Raw genomic sequence first — 16,068 nt, 5'->3', positions numbered from 1 at the left:
TTTTTTTATTTCTGTTTTTGGATCCCCGCTGATATAAGGAGTGATTTTATCTTAATTATTTTCTCATCACTGAAACATGGCACCCACACACCAAAACCTAAATAGGGGAGATTTATTTTGGCTCACAGATACAGTCCCTGCCAGCTCACTCCAAGACAAAAATGACGTGGTAAAAAGGCCCAGTGGAAAAAAGTCGCTCATCTCATAGATACCAGGAAGGAGAGAAAGCAAATGAAGGAGCTGGGGCGAGAGATAATACCATTGAACTTCATGTTCCCAGTGACCCACATCTGCCAACCTGGCCCCAACTCCCAGCAACACACCAAACACTGAACTCACTAGTGGATGAATCCATCAATAATGCAGTGGGCTCAGCATCCAACTGCCTTCTTAAACCCCACTCCTGAACACGTGAGAGTCTGAGGGAGGGGCATCCTTAGTCTAAACTCTAACAGCTATGAAAATCTAATTTAGTCCAGAGTTCTTCTCACTTACTTTCCATGAAAAACACTTTAGGGTGTTAGCTCCACGACGTTGTGGTTACAGTAGAGTGCTTGGGCAAGATTATTAGTCGGGAGCCTGTGACATACTCAGTATCTCATATATTGGTCAGCTTGGCTATTGCTAGAATCAAATACTTGGAATGTGTGATAGCCTCAGTAACCATTCATTTTCTTACAAAATTTCTGGCAAGGATTAGGCCTCCTCTCTCCTAACTTACAACTACCTCCTCTCAAACCAAAATCCTCACCATCCTTTAACTCTCCTGGCAAAAGTCAAGATAAACTTGACACCTGGTTACTCTGCCTGCTCCCAGGGATGACAATAGCATTTTGTTTTGTTTTGTCTTTTAGAGACAGGGTCTCACTATGTAGTTCAAGCTGACCTCGAGCTCACTTTGCAGCCCAGGCTGCTTTGGAACTCACAAAAATCCTCCTGCCTCAGCCTCCCGAGTGCTGGGTTTACAGGCATGAGCCACAATGCACAGCAACAGTAAAGTTTTGAGAGCCCCCCCCCCATTTAGTCCTCACTCAGCATCTTACCTTGACTCCAGAATGATCTCTGACTTTTCTTCTCACCTGAAACAGGACTCCTCTAAACAGGCTTCATCTCTTATAAACTAAAGTTTGCAGGGAGCAACTTCTTCTGACAACTATTCCAGGGCTGCTCAGACTTGACAACAAATAGCTCTGAACTCTTACCTTGGTTCTCCTTCTGTTTTGGAGTAGGTGTTCCTGTCATTTCTTAGAATATTATACTGATAAGTTATAGAAGCTTCAACTCCTATCTCTGCTGGGCATAAAAGCATTCACCCTTAGCGCTTCCAAGGATTTTAGCACTGATATTCCCAAAGCAGAGTCAATTTCAGTCTCTCTTCCTGAGCATCTCCCAGGGATGATGACAGGGTGGAGCCTTGTGTATCTCTCTCCCTGTACTGTGTGGTAGGGTTTCTCTCACTCTTTATTCCGTTTCTTACTGTGACCCTGGTTATGGATGGAGCTCTGTATTAGTCAGCTTTCCTGTCACTGAGACATAATATCTAACAACACAACTTACAGGAAGAGCAGTTTTATTCAGCACAGGGTACTAAAGGGTTCAGTCCATGGCAGTCGCTTAGCTCCAAGGCAGAAACATCATGCTGGCAGAGCAAAGATGTTCGTAGTGGCCAGGAAGCAGAACAAAAGAACATGCCTGAGTGGATGGGCCCGAGATGATATGTAATCCTAAAATCACACCTCCTGACCCACCCAGACGCACACAAAAATTTTTCATTTTTTCGTCTTCTAGACATCTCTGTATCTATCCAAGATGACAAGATTAGCTGTAACATTTCAATTGTTTCTGGACCCATGGATGAGAGCACAGGAAAAATTTAGAATGTCTGCCAAGACTCTCACACATGTAGATTATAGCAAAGTCTCTACTGTTAGCCGAAGTTTTGGAAGTCACCAGACTGTGCTCTTGAAGGCATAAGTGAACCCTGTTGCAGGGCCAACTGATACTTATTGCCTCTGACTGGCACACACGTCTTCATTGAGATCAAAGACACCTAATTAAATACAAAAATTATGTGAATAGTCATTTCACTGAACACCATTCCAAAAAAACAGCAGACATATAAAAAGGTGCTTATACTTACCAGTAGGGAAGCAAATACCATTTAGAGTAACAGTGAACTATTACTCTGGTTATTGGATTTTTTAATTCACTTATTTATGTATTTTTTCTGTTCCAGGAATCGAACTTAGGACTGTGCCACAGACAGACACCGTGTCACTGACCTAAGTCCAGGGCCCTACTTTGGCCATTAGAATGACTAAAATACTTAAAAAGCTATATAATCTCTACTGTTGATGGCAACTGGGGCAAGGGGTGCTCTCATAATTGGTAGTGGAAAAGTGATTCATTAGGATATTTTTGAAAGCAAATTGGCTACGTGTATTAAACCTGGAAATATATAGACTCATTTCCGGAAATACCTCCTATAGAAATAAAACACACCCACATGCAAATTTTTTTTATTGTTGCAGCATTAATTTTGGCCAAAAGTAAATAAAACAATCAAAAATTAAATCTTTCTTTAAGAAAATATCAGAATTAATTGGAGCCTATTGATACCATTAGTTATTTTATTATTATTTAAAATAATGACTTGGAACTTATCATGTGAATTAAATTATTTTCGTGAGATATTATTGAGTGAAAAGTGAGATGTAGACATATAACACAGTGTAATATCAACTCTAATAAAAGTCAACTCAATTAAAAACCAACTCCATTTTTATACAAAGTTATGTATATATGTATATATAGCTATACGAAATTATAAAGACATACACTATTTTATCAGTAATGTAGAAGGCAGAAAAGAAAGAATACATGTATTTTGAAGGAAAGACAAAAAGGAAGGAGATATCCATGCAAGATAGAAAATGTAAAAATAAAGACAGTATCAAGAATAAAGCATTTACATAACTTTCAATCATTTGTTTAAAATTATGTATCTGCCTCCATATATGTCTTATAAAATAAAAATACAAAAGTATAAACCAAACTACAACCTTACTCTAGTTTGCCCTTTGGTACAAAACAAACTTTCAAAGAATTTATCATCTATTTCAATAGTGCAATGTACTTTGTCTACATAAAATCACACATTAAAAAAAAAGGTTAGTCACTCAATTATGTGAGATTTATTTTGAACCTGGCTCCATTTTCCATTTTATAATAATCTCTTTTATGATAACGTTCTTCAATATCCCTTATTATATTTATTTTGTTTTCTACTGGGCATTTTGTTTCCTGTGGTAGTTTTTCAATTAAAAGTCTCTTTGTATGTCTCATGAACTATATTGCATCTATTACTCTACAGTAGGTGTGGTCACCCCATGGCCTATGGAACTCGTGCAGCCTGAAAAATTAATACGGTGCCCCACAAGATGCTAAACTTTTACAATTATTATGTTATTTGTAGCAGTGTTCTCATGACTCTGGTGTACGGTGCTCAAGTGTAACTGCAGGCAAAACCAAAACACTGTGGAATGGAGGTACAGTGTTCACTCTATCTCTTGTGCCTCCTGCACACAGTATAATTTCTATCTTCATGAATAGAGACCAATAAATGCCACACCTGTAATCCCAGTACTCGGGAGGCTGAGGCAGGAGGATCACTGCGAGTTCGAGAGAAGCCTGAGCTACAAAGTGAGGTCTTGGCCGGACTGCACTGTGTAGTAAGACCTTGTATCAAAAAGATAAAAAGTGAGATCGAAACAGAACTATATATGCTTGCACACCCTGTCAGGTAAACGCAAGCATTATCAAAAATGATATTACAAACTACAAGCATGTAGCTGTATTTGTGAAGATAGGTATGTATTGCTATTAAACAGTTATTTAAATTTTCTATTTTAATTATTAAACTAGGACTTGTGTTACTTGTAAAAACCTTATTGGTACATTTTAGGTACACATAATGATCACATTCGTAATAGAGAATCCATAACTGTACATGACATGTCTTGATTCTTTTCTTTTTCTTTCCCATTCTTCTACCCTGAGAGCTTCAACTTCTCTCCCCCTCCTTATTTACATAAGCTTTGTTTCTTTTTCTTTATGTATTTCTTTTCCTTTCCTTCCTTTCCCCCTCCCTAGTTCCCCTTCCCATTTGAACATTTTCTACCTATTTCACAATATCCGTTTTATATTTTGTCCCTGTTTACAATTTTGTTTTATTACTTCAGAGAAATGATGCGATATTTACACGAGTGCCCGATTTATTTCACTTAATATTATTGCCTGAAGTTGCATCCATTTACTCAGCCTTCCTTATGACTGAATAGTATTTTACAGTATGAAAACATCACATATTATTTATGCAATTATCAGCTGATAGGCATTTGGGGTTTTTTTTTTTTGAAGATTTAGCTATCACAATCCCTGCCACAAATCATAATTTGAAAAATTTTAAAAAGGAAATACATATATAGACATTTCCTCTTAATTTACTATTTCCCAGGTAGGCCAAACTGATGGAAACCCATACTCTAAAATAAAACTAGATCTATTAGATCTACTGTGTATATGAGCATAATCAATGCACATTGTTTCTATGCTGCCACAAACCACGCACACACAGTGCTGTGCACAGCTGATAAATGATAAATCCTTCTGAAGGAACTTGATTTCATGAATGCGTAGCATGATCTCTGCCATAGCCACCATGAAAGCATTATTTGTAACTCGATATCATATTCAGTTTTCGTAACAGCACCGTGATAGTGACTGTGATCTATGGGCAAGGAAACTGAGACCTGCATATAATTCACTTGAAGCCAAACGGTAAGCAAATGACAATAGGGAGTAGTTCATTACTTAAAATACACAGATGTGTACATTTCTATCAGTAGTTTAAAAACAGTGTTGTACCTAACATTGAGAATATTAACTATGCACTTAAATGAAAATAAAGAGAATCCTAAAATGACTCTAACCTTAAAATAGAATTCCAAAATAAATTTTAGAATTACGATTAATGTAAATCTCTGATTGGTATTATTGTATTATATATCAGCAATTATATAACTATTCTTTTAAATTTGGTAATCCGACATAAATCTTAGCATTTTAATAGCTTTTTCATAGTTATATTGTTTCTGCTGTCAAAGATTGTACAAAAAAATTTGTATGCTTGTCTTTTGCAGTTTTGATATTTTAATCTCTTAATTTATTATTTACCATTTTGCTGTCACAGATGTCCATTTAACTGCCTGGGAAATTTAAAAAAAAAAAAAAAAAAACTTAGCAATTAAATACTATTTCCCATGAAAGTAATAAAAGCTTGCACAGTTGTAAAACAAAATAAGATATTTACTGAATGTTGTGTTTTAAAAAAATGGTTTGAGTAAAAAAAAATAGCTTCAATCTAGAGAAATTTCTTTGGAATTTTACAACTATATGTCCCAAATTAAGAAGTGCAATTGATATATAAGTTCATTATTATTTCTGTCTCATATTGACATTTTATATCATCAATTTTTAAATCCTGAATACAGAACTCATGACCAAGAAACACAATTTATAAATTATCTTTTCTAGTTTTATTTGAATGAAAGCCCTTTTCATTTTATTGAGTATAACAAGGCAGAAAGAATTTGAAGTCGATCTACATTGTAGTACTTTTACACTTCTGATTTACTTGTCAAATTCTATAGATATTTATTCTGAAATTTTAAAAGTATTCATTTTCTCTGCATAGAATTATCTTGTTGGATTCTAAAGAATAATGTGATGTGCTGATTAGGTCAATATTCTGTTTGAATTCCCATAAATTTTCTAAAACATTAATCAGTTTCTAAAATATGATTCAACATGATACCACCAACTATAGTTGAATGATCAGTGCTACCACTCACTTGAGTTGCCTATTTGTAAATAATTTTTGAATATTGATATTACTCCTAGTGCTGTACTGACTACTGAGAATAGAGATATTCTCAATAAGAAATTTATATTATGTAATATCTTTTGATCATTCACATTAAGTATTAACATACTAAATTCTATTTGGACAATTGTCAGTTATTCCTATGCAAATTAATTCAATGGAATTCTAATTTATAGCATTTCAATTCTTTCAAAATTTATTAAATTCTACAGATTTTGAGAGCACAATGAAACTTTTCAATTTATTCCTTTTCACTTGTAGGATTAAAAACTAAATAAAAATTTAGCACAATCACAGGTAACTAATCACTGTATTTTATATAAATTAGATGTGGACTGTATGTTTGGGGATTTTCTAAATCAAAAATGATATACCCGTACCTCATTCAATGAAATATTTTTGTGTTGTAAGGATTAGTGTACCGTATCAATTTGAAGTTTATTTTGAGTTAAGAGATTTACTTAATCTGTTATTAATGAAAGAAAATTTCACCTTGGCTACATAGAATTTATGCCAGATAAACTGAAATTCAAAAACAATGAGTAACTTAAATTTTCAAAATGATTAACTCTCATCTGTAGAAGCTAAAAAACATGTATTTTTAGAGTGTAAAACTTCTTAGTAATTGTAAGCACATAAGTGACCATGAACACAATAAATTTTAGCTTGTTTTACACCTAAACTCAAAAAAAAAAAAATTAAACGAAATGATGTTCACCACTGCACCACATCACAATTTAGTCACATTTTATTGGTTTAAAAAAGTCTTACTAACATAGAAACTGTTTCTATAATCCTTCTATGGAAAACGTTTAAGTTTTCACATATTTCTTTAATATTAGCATTTTGATCATGGATAGTAGGTGACTTAGATGCACCCGTGGAAGAATATGCATTGCTGTTTCATTATCTAGTATGCCTGCAAAAGCCTAACATGCCATCAGAGCTACATATTATTATTTTATAATGTGTATTTCTTTTTCTAGTAATTACTTGCAAGTAGTAATGTGGATGGGTTACTCTGTTTGTATAAACTGTCTTTGATCATATTGTGGGTGTATCACAGATTCCCAAGGAAAGTAGTCAATTTACAACTCCAAGGGTACATATTTATTGCTGCAATTTAAACTATTAGTGCCATTACTAATTCTCTGTGACATTTTTAAAATCACGCAACAGATGTGGTGCCACATGCTTGTAATCTCAGCACTTGGTAGGATGAGGCAGCATGATCACTTGGAGTTGAAATGAACCTGGGCTCCATTGTGAGTTCAAAGCCAATCTAAAATACAAAGTGAGATCCTGTCTCAAAAATCAAACAGTAAAATAAAATAGAATAGAATAATAGAATAGAATAAAATAAAATAAAATAAAATAATCACATATGTACAAATTATTGTAATTTACTAATTCAGGAGTATTAGCACTGGCAGAAAATATGAAAAATTATAACAATATGCAAAAATATACTTAAAAGCTACTGTGCAACTTAAAAATTATTTGGAAAGAAAATACTGTTTTTTAAATAATTTTTACTTTTCAAGGGTTCATCAAATGAGACCAGAAAAAAGACTGGGCATCTAAAACTCAGCTATAAATTGTTTTCACTGTTGTTAAAATCTTAATATGTACAGTGTGATATAAGTAGCAAAATCCAACTACGGGGTTACAGGCCTTTGGCTTTTACTATTTGAAACATGTGGAAAATACTATTATATATTCTGATCAGCAAGGGAGCTTTGATTCGCTCCATTTCTGACCTGGGCCAATTCTCTCTTCCTTAGGCAAATGGTGGTCTCCTGCTCTTGGGGGTTCACCATGATGATGATGAACTTTCTGTGGACACCCTATCCACACAGCACACTGCAGCCCAGAACTCCTGGACTCACCGCTCTCTTCCTGCCTCAGCTTCCTATGTCAGTAGGACCACAACCATGCTCCACCACACCGGGCTATGAACTATATATTGTAAAACTTCACAATCACAGAAAATAGGGCTGGGGCTCTAGCTCAGTGACATAAGTGCCTGCCTGGCAAGCAAAAGGTTTTAAGTTTAATCCCCGGTACAAAAAAAAAAAAAAAAAAATCACAGAAAATAATATTTTTCCTTAAAAATAGGGCAGTGGAGTAGAGTCAGTGAAAACGATGGAGGCAAGAACCCCCAAATTCTGTTCATTGGAATATCCATTGGAAAGCCTGGCCTTTGTTCCTGGGGGCCACATTTCTATCTCCCCTTGACTTAGCTGTACTTTGCAGTTTCCCAAAAGTAATTGCCTTGGAGAATTTATACTTAAGTTTCACTCTAATGTACTAATCTAAAACCCCAGTCCTCTTATTATTTTTAAATTGTCCCTCTGATGTACTATGTCTCACCATGATCTTTACGAGTTACTGATCCTCTAGTTAAAAGCTATAGAACTCAGTCATAGTACCATTCTGGATGTGGTACTGTGTGCCTGCAATCCCAGATTTTGAGAGGTCAAGGCAGGAAGATCACTATAAATTCGAAGCCAGCCTGGGCTATATAGTTAGTTCAAGGCTAGCGTGGATTGTATAGCAAAAACTTGTATCAAAATAATTATAATAATTATAATGATAGTAAATATGTGTGTTCCAAAGAAGAGAAACCTGATTGATTTTAAAGGAATAAGTGACACAGTAAATATAGTATTTAATTTATTAAGAATTTATATTCCTACACTTAAATAAACTAAAATCATAGATATATGTCAATAAGTTGTATAAAACAACAGAGTTAAAATAATAAGGAAGACAAAAACTATAATATTTGCCTTTCATTTGTTTTATTTCTTGATCCCAATTTTAAAAATGGTAATCTGACATCTCCAAATCAATATCTATCCCAATGCCAGTTTACCCTATTCTGGATCACACAATAAGAAGGAAATCTCCCTAATGTATTTGACAAATACTAAACGTCTAATTAAAAACTTGATACTCAAGAATGAAGTGACTCACAAACTCATACTTAGTTTAAACCACATAGTGAAAGGAGCATTGAAACATGAAGAAAAGAGAAAAAAGAAAGGAGGAGTAAGGGAGGAAGATTTGTAGCTATCTAATGTATCAAATAAACAACACAAAGATGATGTGTATTTCTAGTCAAAGGCATGACCAATAGCATGTTGAACTGTTGTAAAGTTTTGAACTCTAACTGCTGTTACCTGCTCCCATAGCAGAATGTAGCTTTCTGAGTATGCAGGGAAGAGCTGTCCAGCAGGTAAGATTCCAGAGGAGGGGACATTGGCAAAGTCTTTTTCTGTCCGTGTTAAAAGACACGGACAGATGGTAGACCACATCTTGAAAAACGTTAAGCTTCATAAGCTAAGACGGCAACAGACTCCTTCCTAGAAAAATGAAATCCAAGTAAAATCATCAATTTTCTATTGCTTTTCTTCTTTACTTCCCCTTTATTCTTCTCATGTTAGTACTTTTGTTACAAGTGCCTTTCTGTCAGTGGAGTCCAATTTTAGGATAATGAAAAAAGAAAAATTAAGAGAGAAGGTCTGTGTCAGGTGGGAGGAGTGGAAAAAGATGAGCTCTAGACAAATTCAAAACAGGACTCTAGACTCTGCTGTACTACCAACCAGTCTTGTGAACTTGAGAAACTTCAGGTTCATAATGTACCAGGTGAATTAAGCAAACCCTATCTTGTAGAGCTACACAATCTACATATACACTATAGTGCTAAAGGACTGGAAAATATTCTAAAATATTGGCCCCAATGTGAAAAATAGTAGCTGTATTACCATTTTATCCAGATAAAATTAACAGATAAGGATTATTTTAATCCTGAAGCTATCAGATAATATGGAATATTCTCATGTTAAGGGCACTGAATAACTAAAAATTGTCTAGGAAGTAATACTGTGTATTTTTCCGGTAGGAGCACTTTTTTTTTTTCTTTTTTCCTTTTTATTGGTACCAGGGATCGAACTCATGACTGCCTGCTTTCAAGGCAGGTGCTTATGCCGCTGAGCTAAATCCCCAGCCCCTTGTAGGAGGCTGGGGATTTAAAGTGTGGGATTTTAATTCACAGTTAACTGAAGTCATCTTCCTAGAACTGATGTCAAGGCAGAAATACTAAGAGCCCTCCCAATGGTCCTTCCATGCAAACCATGTCTGTTTACATTTGTTATTCCTCTGAAAATATTTGCCCTCATTTAAAAATTTTCCAAAGTACATTCAATGTAACCTGATTAAACGCCTTCATTACACAGTTAGACCTAGCTCTCCAGTTCAAGATAAACTGTTAATGTGTAACATGGCTGTCGTCCGGGATTCCATCCTGTTTCACAAACCAGACAAGCAAAAAGTGCCAAGGTTCTGGCGTCTGTACACATTATCTCCAAGAATTGTTGCTCTCATTTCTCAGACCTAATTGGAGAAAATAGAAAAAATGTAGTATGCAGACCTTGTTCAACAGCACTGGAAACTGATTCAAGATACCTTCCATTCCTTTCCAAGTGGAATTTTGTTATCCTTTGTCCAAAATCCTACAGGAATGGTTGGTTCCCAGAAGTTTCCCATAGTGTACTGAATGGCTCTGCACTTTTGCCAACCCTTTCAAATTCATATGCTGAGGACCTGAGATGCAGGTGGTATTATGTAAAGGTGGGTCTTTTGGGGGATTTCTAAGAATGGTTCCCTATGTTGGAATTTGTATTCCTGTAATAGGAGAGTTCTTGTTCTCCCTACTTCTCTCTTCTTCCTCTTCTTTCTGCCCACCCTCCCTCTTTCCACCTTTTCTCTATGTTACATCATAGAGAATTGTTCCATCAGTTATCCATAATATAGTGAATATTTGTACTTCTCTGCCAGCCATTCCAAAATCACACATTAAAACACGAATCCTCAATGTGTAAGTATTGGAAGATGGCTTTGGAGACATAATTAGATTTAGATGGTATGAGAGTGGGTCTGCATATTTTGATCAGTAGCTTACTTAAAAGATCAAGAGGGTAGTTTAATGACCTACTAGTCACACTGCAGCATTTGTCTCCAGAATTCTAAAAGGAGAAACTAAGACTTCTTTACTTGACCATCCAGGTACTACCATATATCCGCCAAACAGCATGTGCATGATTATTGTGTGCTGTAAAAGCCTCAATAAAACATAATTAAGAAAAACTTTATTCTTTCTTCACAGAACAAGTAAAAACTACATATAAAACATTGAAATAATTTTAAAAGTCAGAGAATAAAAACACTAAGACAATTCAAGAATATATCACGTTTCAATTTTTTCCTTTCCTGTGTTACTCTGCAGAGAGTGGGGTTCTTTAACATTTTTAAGAAAATTCCCTATGATAATACGCTTTTCTAAACACAAAATATGAGGTATAAATCTGTTTTTTAATTTTCCCTGGCGATACTGTTTTATCATAGTTGACTGAATAGACTTATAGGAATAGGCAGCACAATCCTGAGTCCCAGCATGGGAGGGCATGGCATTAACTCAGCGCCTCCACAGCTGGTCCTTCACACAATTTAAATGAAAATCATTTCCCAAAGGAAATCAGTGGTTTCAAAGTCCAATAATCTACCATAGGTAATTTTAAGCTTATTGTGCTCAATGATACCCTCATCATATTCAATTTTTATGTTACATAAATGTCAAAAAAGAAGTTCAACCAATTGTTTATAAGATGGCAGAACCAGTGCTTGAAAAGTCTAATAGCAGAGACTGGGGTTTCATCGTGTTAGAAATAGAACATCTCTACAAACCTTTCCAACAACCACACAACCAACTAATATTTACTAAATTACACTCAATAAACATGAAGCTTAGTTGATAAAGATTTAAACAGGACTTCTAGGAATGCACTAAGAAAAAGTTTAAGACATTGAATTTTCTGAAGCATCAAGAAAAGTAAAAAAATGAATATGCCATAAAAGTTTTCTCCATTGCATCACCCACTACTGTGGGATTCTTTAACTCCTGTACGAAAATTCCCTATAATAAAGCCTATTTTCGTAAACTGGGTGATCTGAAGCCTCAAACATTTATGGACTTGGCAGGAGCAACAGGATGCAAGGCTGGGGCAAATACCCTTGGTTTGCCAGTAGAGACGCGCTTGGCAGAAAGCGAGGCTTGGAATTGTTCTATGTCCTCTCTTTCAAGATCTTCATTAAGATATGAGAAGTAGGAAGGACAGAGCCTATTGATCCTGATTAAAAACTGCATGATTTTCTCCTTGCTGATCTCAGCATGGGCTTGGGGGCCCCACAGGAACTCGCGGCGTGGAAGAAGACAGCCGGGCACCTGCCGGTACTCCAGGTATTTCAGTTTCACAAAATCCTGAGTGAGGAGCCTATTGGCATTTCCAAAAAATATGTGCTTCTTGCCGGGATACACGTGCATCTTTTTCAGGAATTTCCAGATGTCTACCTCAGAAGCACGGTGGTCTTTCATGAGGATCAGAGCAAGGGTTTGCATCAGCAGCCTGGTCTTGGGGCAGCGCCTGCCAGGGCGAATCCTCCCATTGTTGGGGAGGCTCAGCATGCTGAAAAGGCTGTAGGAGTGACGGGTGGACTCCACTTCTCTCACTTCAACTGCGAAGACCGCCTCCAGCTGTTTTTGGACACTCTTGAAAATCCGAGGAAATTCATCTCTGTACTTTCTGTGGACCGACGACAGCATCTCTAACTTGTAAAAGCCTCAAGAAACATAAAACATAATTAAGAAAAACTTTATTCTTTCTTCACAGAACAAGTAAAAACTACATATAAAACACTGGAATATTTTTTTAATCAGAGAATAAAAACACTAAGACAATTCAAGAATGTATTACGTTTCAGATTTTTCCTCCACTGTGTTACTCTGCAGAGAGTGGGGTTCTTCAACATTTTTAAGAAAATTCACTATAGTAATACTCTTTTCTAAACACAAAACATGAGGAATAAATCTGTTTTTAAGTTTCTCTGGCGACAGTGTTTTATCATAGTTGACTGAATAGACTTATAGGAATAGGCAGCACAATCCTTTAAAGTTAAAGGACTGCTTCAAATGAAATCTCTTGAATATGAACCACCCCAATGCCTCTATTGGGCACCGAGGTTCATCAGACAAACAGTCAGGGCAGCGAGTGGCCTCACAAAGGCACTCGTCATACTTACAACTGGAACCATGGCGAGAACTGACAACAGAGCCATCTGCAGAGTGACCACCAGCAGATGGTGATCTCCTACCAGTTGTCAGGGGAGGGCTAAAGGAAGCAGCACTCCATGGGCTCTTGGAAAAAGAAGACTCCTTTTCCTCTTCTTGTTCTTCTCCTCCCACAGCTGCTGCACATACAGCTGCTTCTGCTCCTGGTGCTTCTGCTTTTGTTGCTGGAACTCGTGTTGCTGTTTCTGCTGCTGCTGCAGCTGCGGCTTCTACTTCTGCTGCTGCTGCTTCTGCTGTGGGTGCTACTGCTTCCTGTGCCACCTCACTACCCTGTCTGTCACCTCTCCCCTGTGAACGTTTATCGCGGCGTTTGCTCTTGTGACCACGAGGCATGATGAATCTGGTTATGTACAAGAGGGAGGAGCGTGGGGAGGATGAATTTGCTGCAGGCACCTGGAGGAGGGAAATGAGATTGTGTGATCAATTTCAGCAGAGATCTCTCTTAGGCTTTAACCCAGGCTGCTTCTACAGGTTGCTGTGAGAATGGTGCACTAGGAACAGTAGACCTGTTTTACGAAGTGTGTTCTTTTACTGGGAGACAGAGTGGGCCATAGGCCACACCATGATGTTCCTTTAACTGTTGTCCTGGAGTGATAAAAGGATCATATGTTGAAGTCCTGTGTTTGCAGTGCTGGGTCCTCTTCATTTGCTAATGCATCTATCACTAAATTCACAGATGTACAGTACAACTCACTTTTGCTTCTCAGAATCTGACTTCTCAACCTCAAAAAATTAATATTCTGTTCCCCACATCCAGAGTGCAAGTGTGAAAGAGATTCTATGGTAATCATCCTGTGATGGGCTGTGCCCCACTGAGTGTTATGCGGGTCTGGCCCTTTCTTTCATGGGCTTCTAAGGTACACACTTCTCATCCAAAGAAATCTCCTGACCTCCAGGGACTGCCTGTTACTCTCTCTGCTACATGATACTCAAATCCTCACACCAAATATGCTCATGATTCTTAGATTTCCTATGATGCATGGACAAAGAGACGCAGCCTGACATCCTTTTCTTGGGCATGGAATGCTCAGTGTATGGATCAGGCTTCCATTCCCTGATGCTCACTCAATAAAAAGCTATCCTTTATCCACTTATTTGAACTGTTAATTCCTCCTTTTCCTCGTGTTGTGGTGCTTCAGTCTTTGCTGAGACTCTCTGCAACTATATGACAGCCACCTCATTTTCCTATATGTTCCTACTGTGTGTAAAACTAGATGATTTTGTTTTGAATATTTTCTTCCCAAAAAAAACTATCCATTGAATAATACGTTTTATTTATTCATTCAGCTTTTCAAATTAGGAGACACTGTACACTGTTTGTATATATGGTCTGGTTTATTTCACTTATGAGTATAATCTCTAGTTGCATCCATTTAGCTATAAAACTATCACATTCATCAATTTTCCGGCTGAATAGTGCTCCATTATATTAAACAACCACAACTTTTTTACGTATCAATGATTTGACGAGCATTTGTGTTGTTTCCAAGATTCAACTATTATGAAAGAGAACCTATCATAATGAGTGAAAGATGAAATTATTAATGACAAAAGGGATCTCTTTTTCTGTCCCATTATATACATATATTATAATATACAATATATAAACATATGCTATTCTATACATATTATATATATATATATATATATATATATATATATATATATATATGCATGTACAAAATGCTTAAGATAATTACACTGGAACTACCGCTATGAGGTTCATTGAAAAGAAAGGTTTGAGCTAACAATGTTTGGAGAAGATATCATGTCTATATCTTGTAACTTGATTAATTACTTTGATAATAACAATAAACCATCCATAATTATTGTTAACTATCCTATCATCTTGGCTGCAAATTTTGTTTTCCTTTTTTTTTTTCTTTTAAAAAATTCCAAAGTGCATTTATAAATAATGGAGTACTATACTCCCATAAAAAAGAGTGATTTGACACATTTTTAGGTAAATGGGTACAGCTTCAGAGCATATTTTTAAGTGAAATAAATCTCACATTCACTTTTAAATGTATAAAAATACATCAATGATTTTATAGTACCTGCTTGTCTTTTTCTACAGATCTCAGGGTACTTTTTTTTATTTCTAGGAATACACAGAAAAGCTTCTACTATGGACCTCAGGCCTTGACATTTAGACAACATCCATCCCCACTATTAGCAACACCCCCTATCCCATATCATGGAGGAAATTAGTGAGAGTCACAAGCCTATTCCTCATCCTAGGTTGCCAACTGTTCTGGGTTTCCTCATCCTTATATGGGGTGCTCAGGGTGACCCATGAATAGCTGGAAAACTCCCTCATGCTGACTTGACGCTCCTTCCCTTAGCCTGAGACCCCCACGGCCCTGTTACCCTCCTTGTGGAAAACAGTCTGATGGTCCCACGAGAGTCTCCTAGAACTGACCTCTGGAAAAGCTATGGCATCAGTCTTGTTGGAGCCGCGATCCCCTGAACACTGCCTGGATGGACGATCGTCCCTGCTATGTTGACCCCGGCCCTGGCCCTCGCTGCGAGGATTTCTGCTCTCGAATCACGCGAGACCTCAGCTCACACGTGGCGCCCTCCATTTTAACTGCGCACTTCTCTGACGCCATAATAGTCTTCTTGGCCCCTAAGCCCAGGATACACAGACTCCGGAGTTAGCAGGGCCTCCTTTCCTCCCCTGCACTAGAATACCCACTACTCTTCACCATGAGGGTCCCCAGACCTCAGCCTGTCTCAGGCAACCTGTGCTCTTGGGCGCCCCCCGCAACAGCCCCGAGAACACGCGGTGGCTTTGTGAGGCGGGGCCCACACCCCCTTCCCAAGCCGGTGTTTCTCCCTCTCAGGACAGGTTCTCACCTCCTCAACCACAGCCTGGGTCCTTTCGCTGACTTTCGCTGGGATGGCAGCAGTGGGCGAGGCCCCTCACTTGCCA

The 16,068-nt window shown here is 37.1% G+C and overlaps 1 protein-coding gene across 1 annotated transcript; it reads right to left on the bottom strand.

Annotated features, from left to right (window-relative positions):
• Window positions 1-11,963: 11,963 nt before the first annotated feature.
• Window positions 11,964-15,745, bottom strand: LOC101787982 (melanoma-associated antigen B3-like). The gene is made up of 3 exons (XM_005002203.1): window positions 15,686-15,745; window positions 13,085-13,526; window positions 11,964-12,625 (listed from the first exon to the last, which is right to left on the bottom strand). Exons 1-3 carry the CDS (start codon window positions 15,743-15,745, stop codon window positions 11,964-11,966), a joined length of 1,164 nt encoding a protein of 387 aa, XP_005002260.1.
• Window positions 15,746-16,068: the final 323 nt, after the last annotated feature.

Source organism: Cavia porcellus, unplaced genomic scaffold (assembly GCF_034190915.1).
Source record: "Cavia porcellus strain 051 isolate PalLab524CR breed Dunkin Hartley unplaced genomic scaffold, mCavPor4.1 scaffold_33, whole genome shotgun sequence".
In the NCBI taxonomy this organism is placed as follows: Eukaryota; Metazoa; Chordata; class Mammalia; order Rodentia; family Caviidae; genus Cavia; species Cavia porcellus.
The sequence above is the reverse complement of the archived record's forward strand: the minus strand, read 5'-3'. Positions and strand labels throughout refer to the sequence as shown.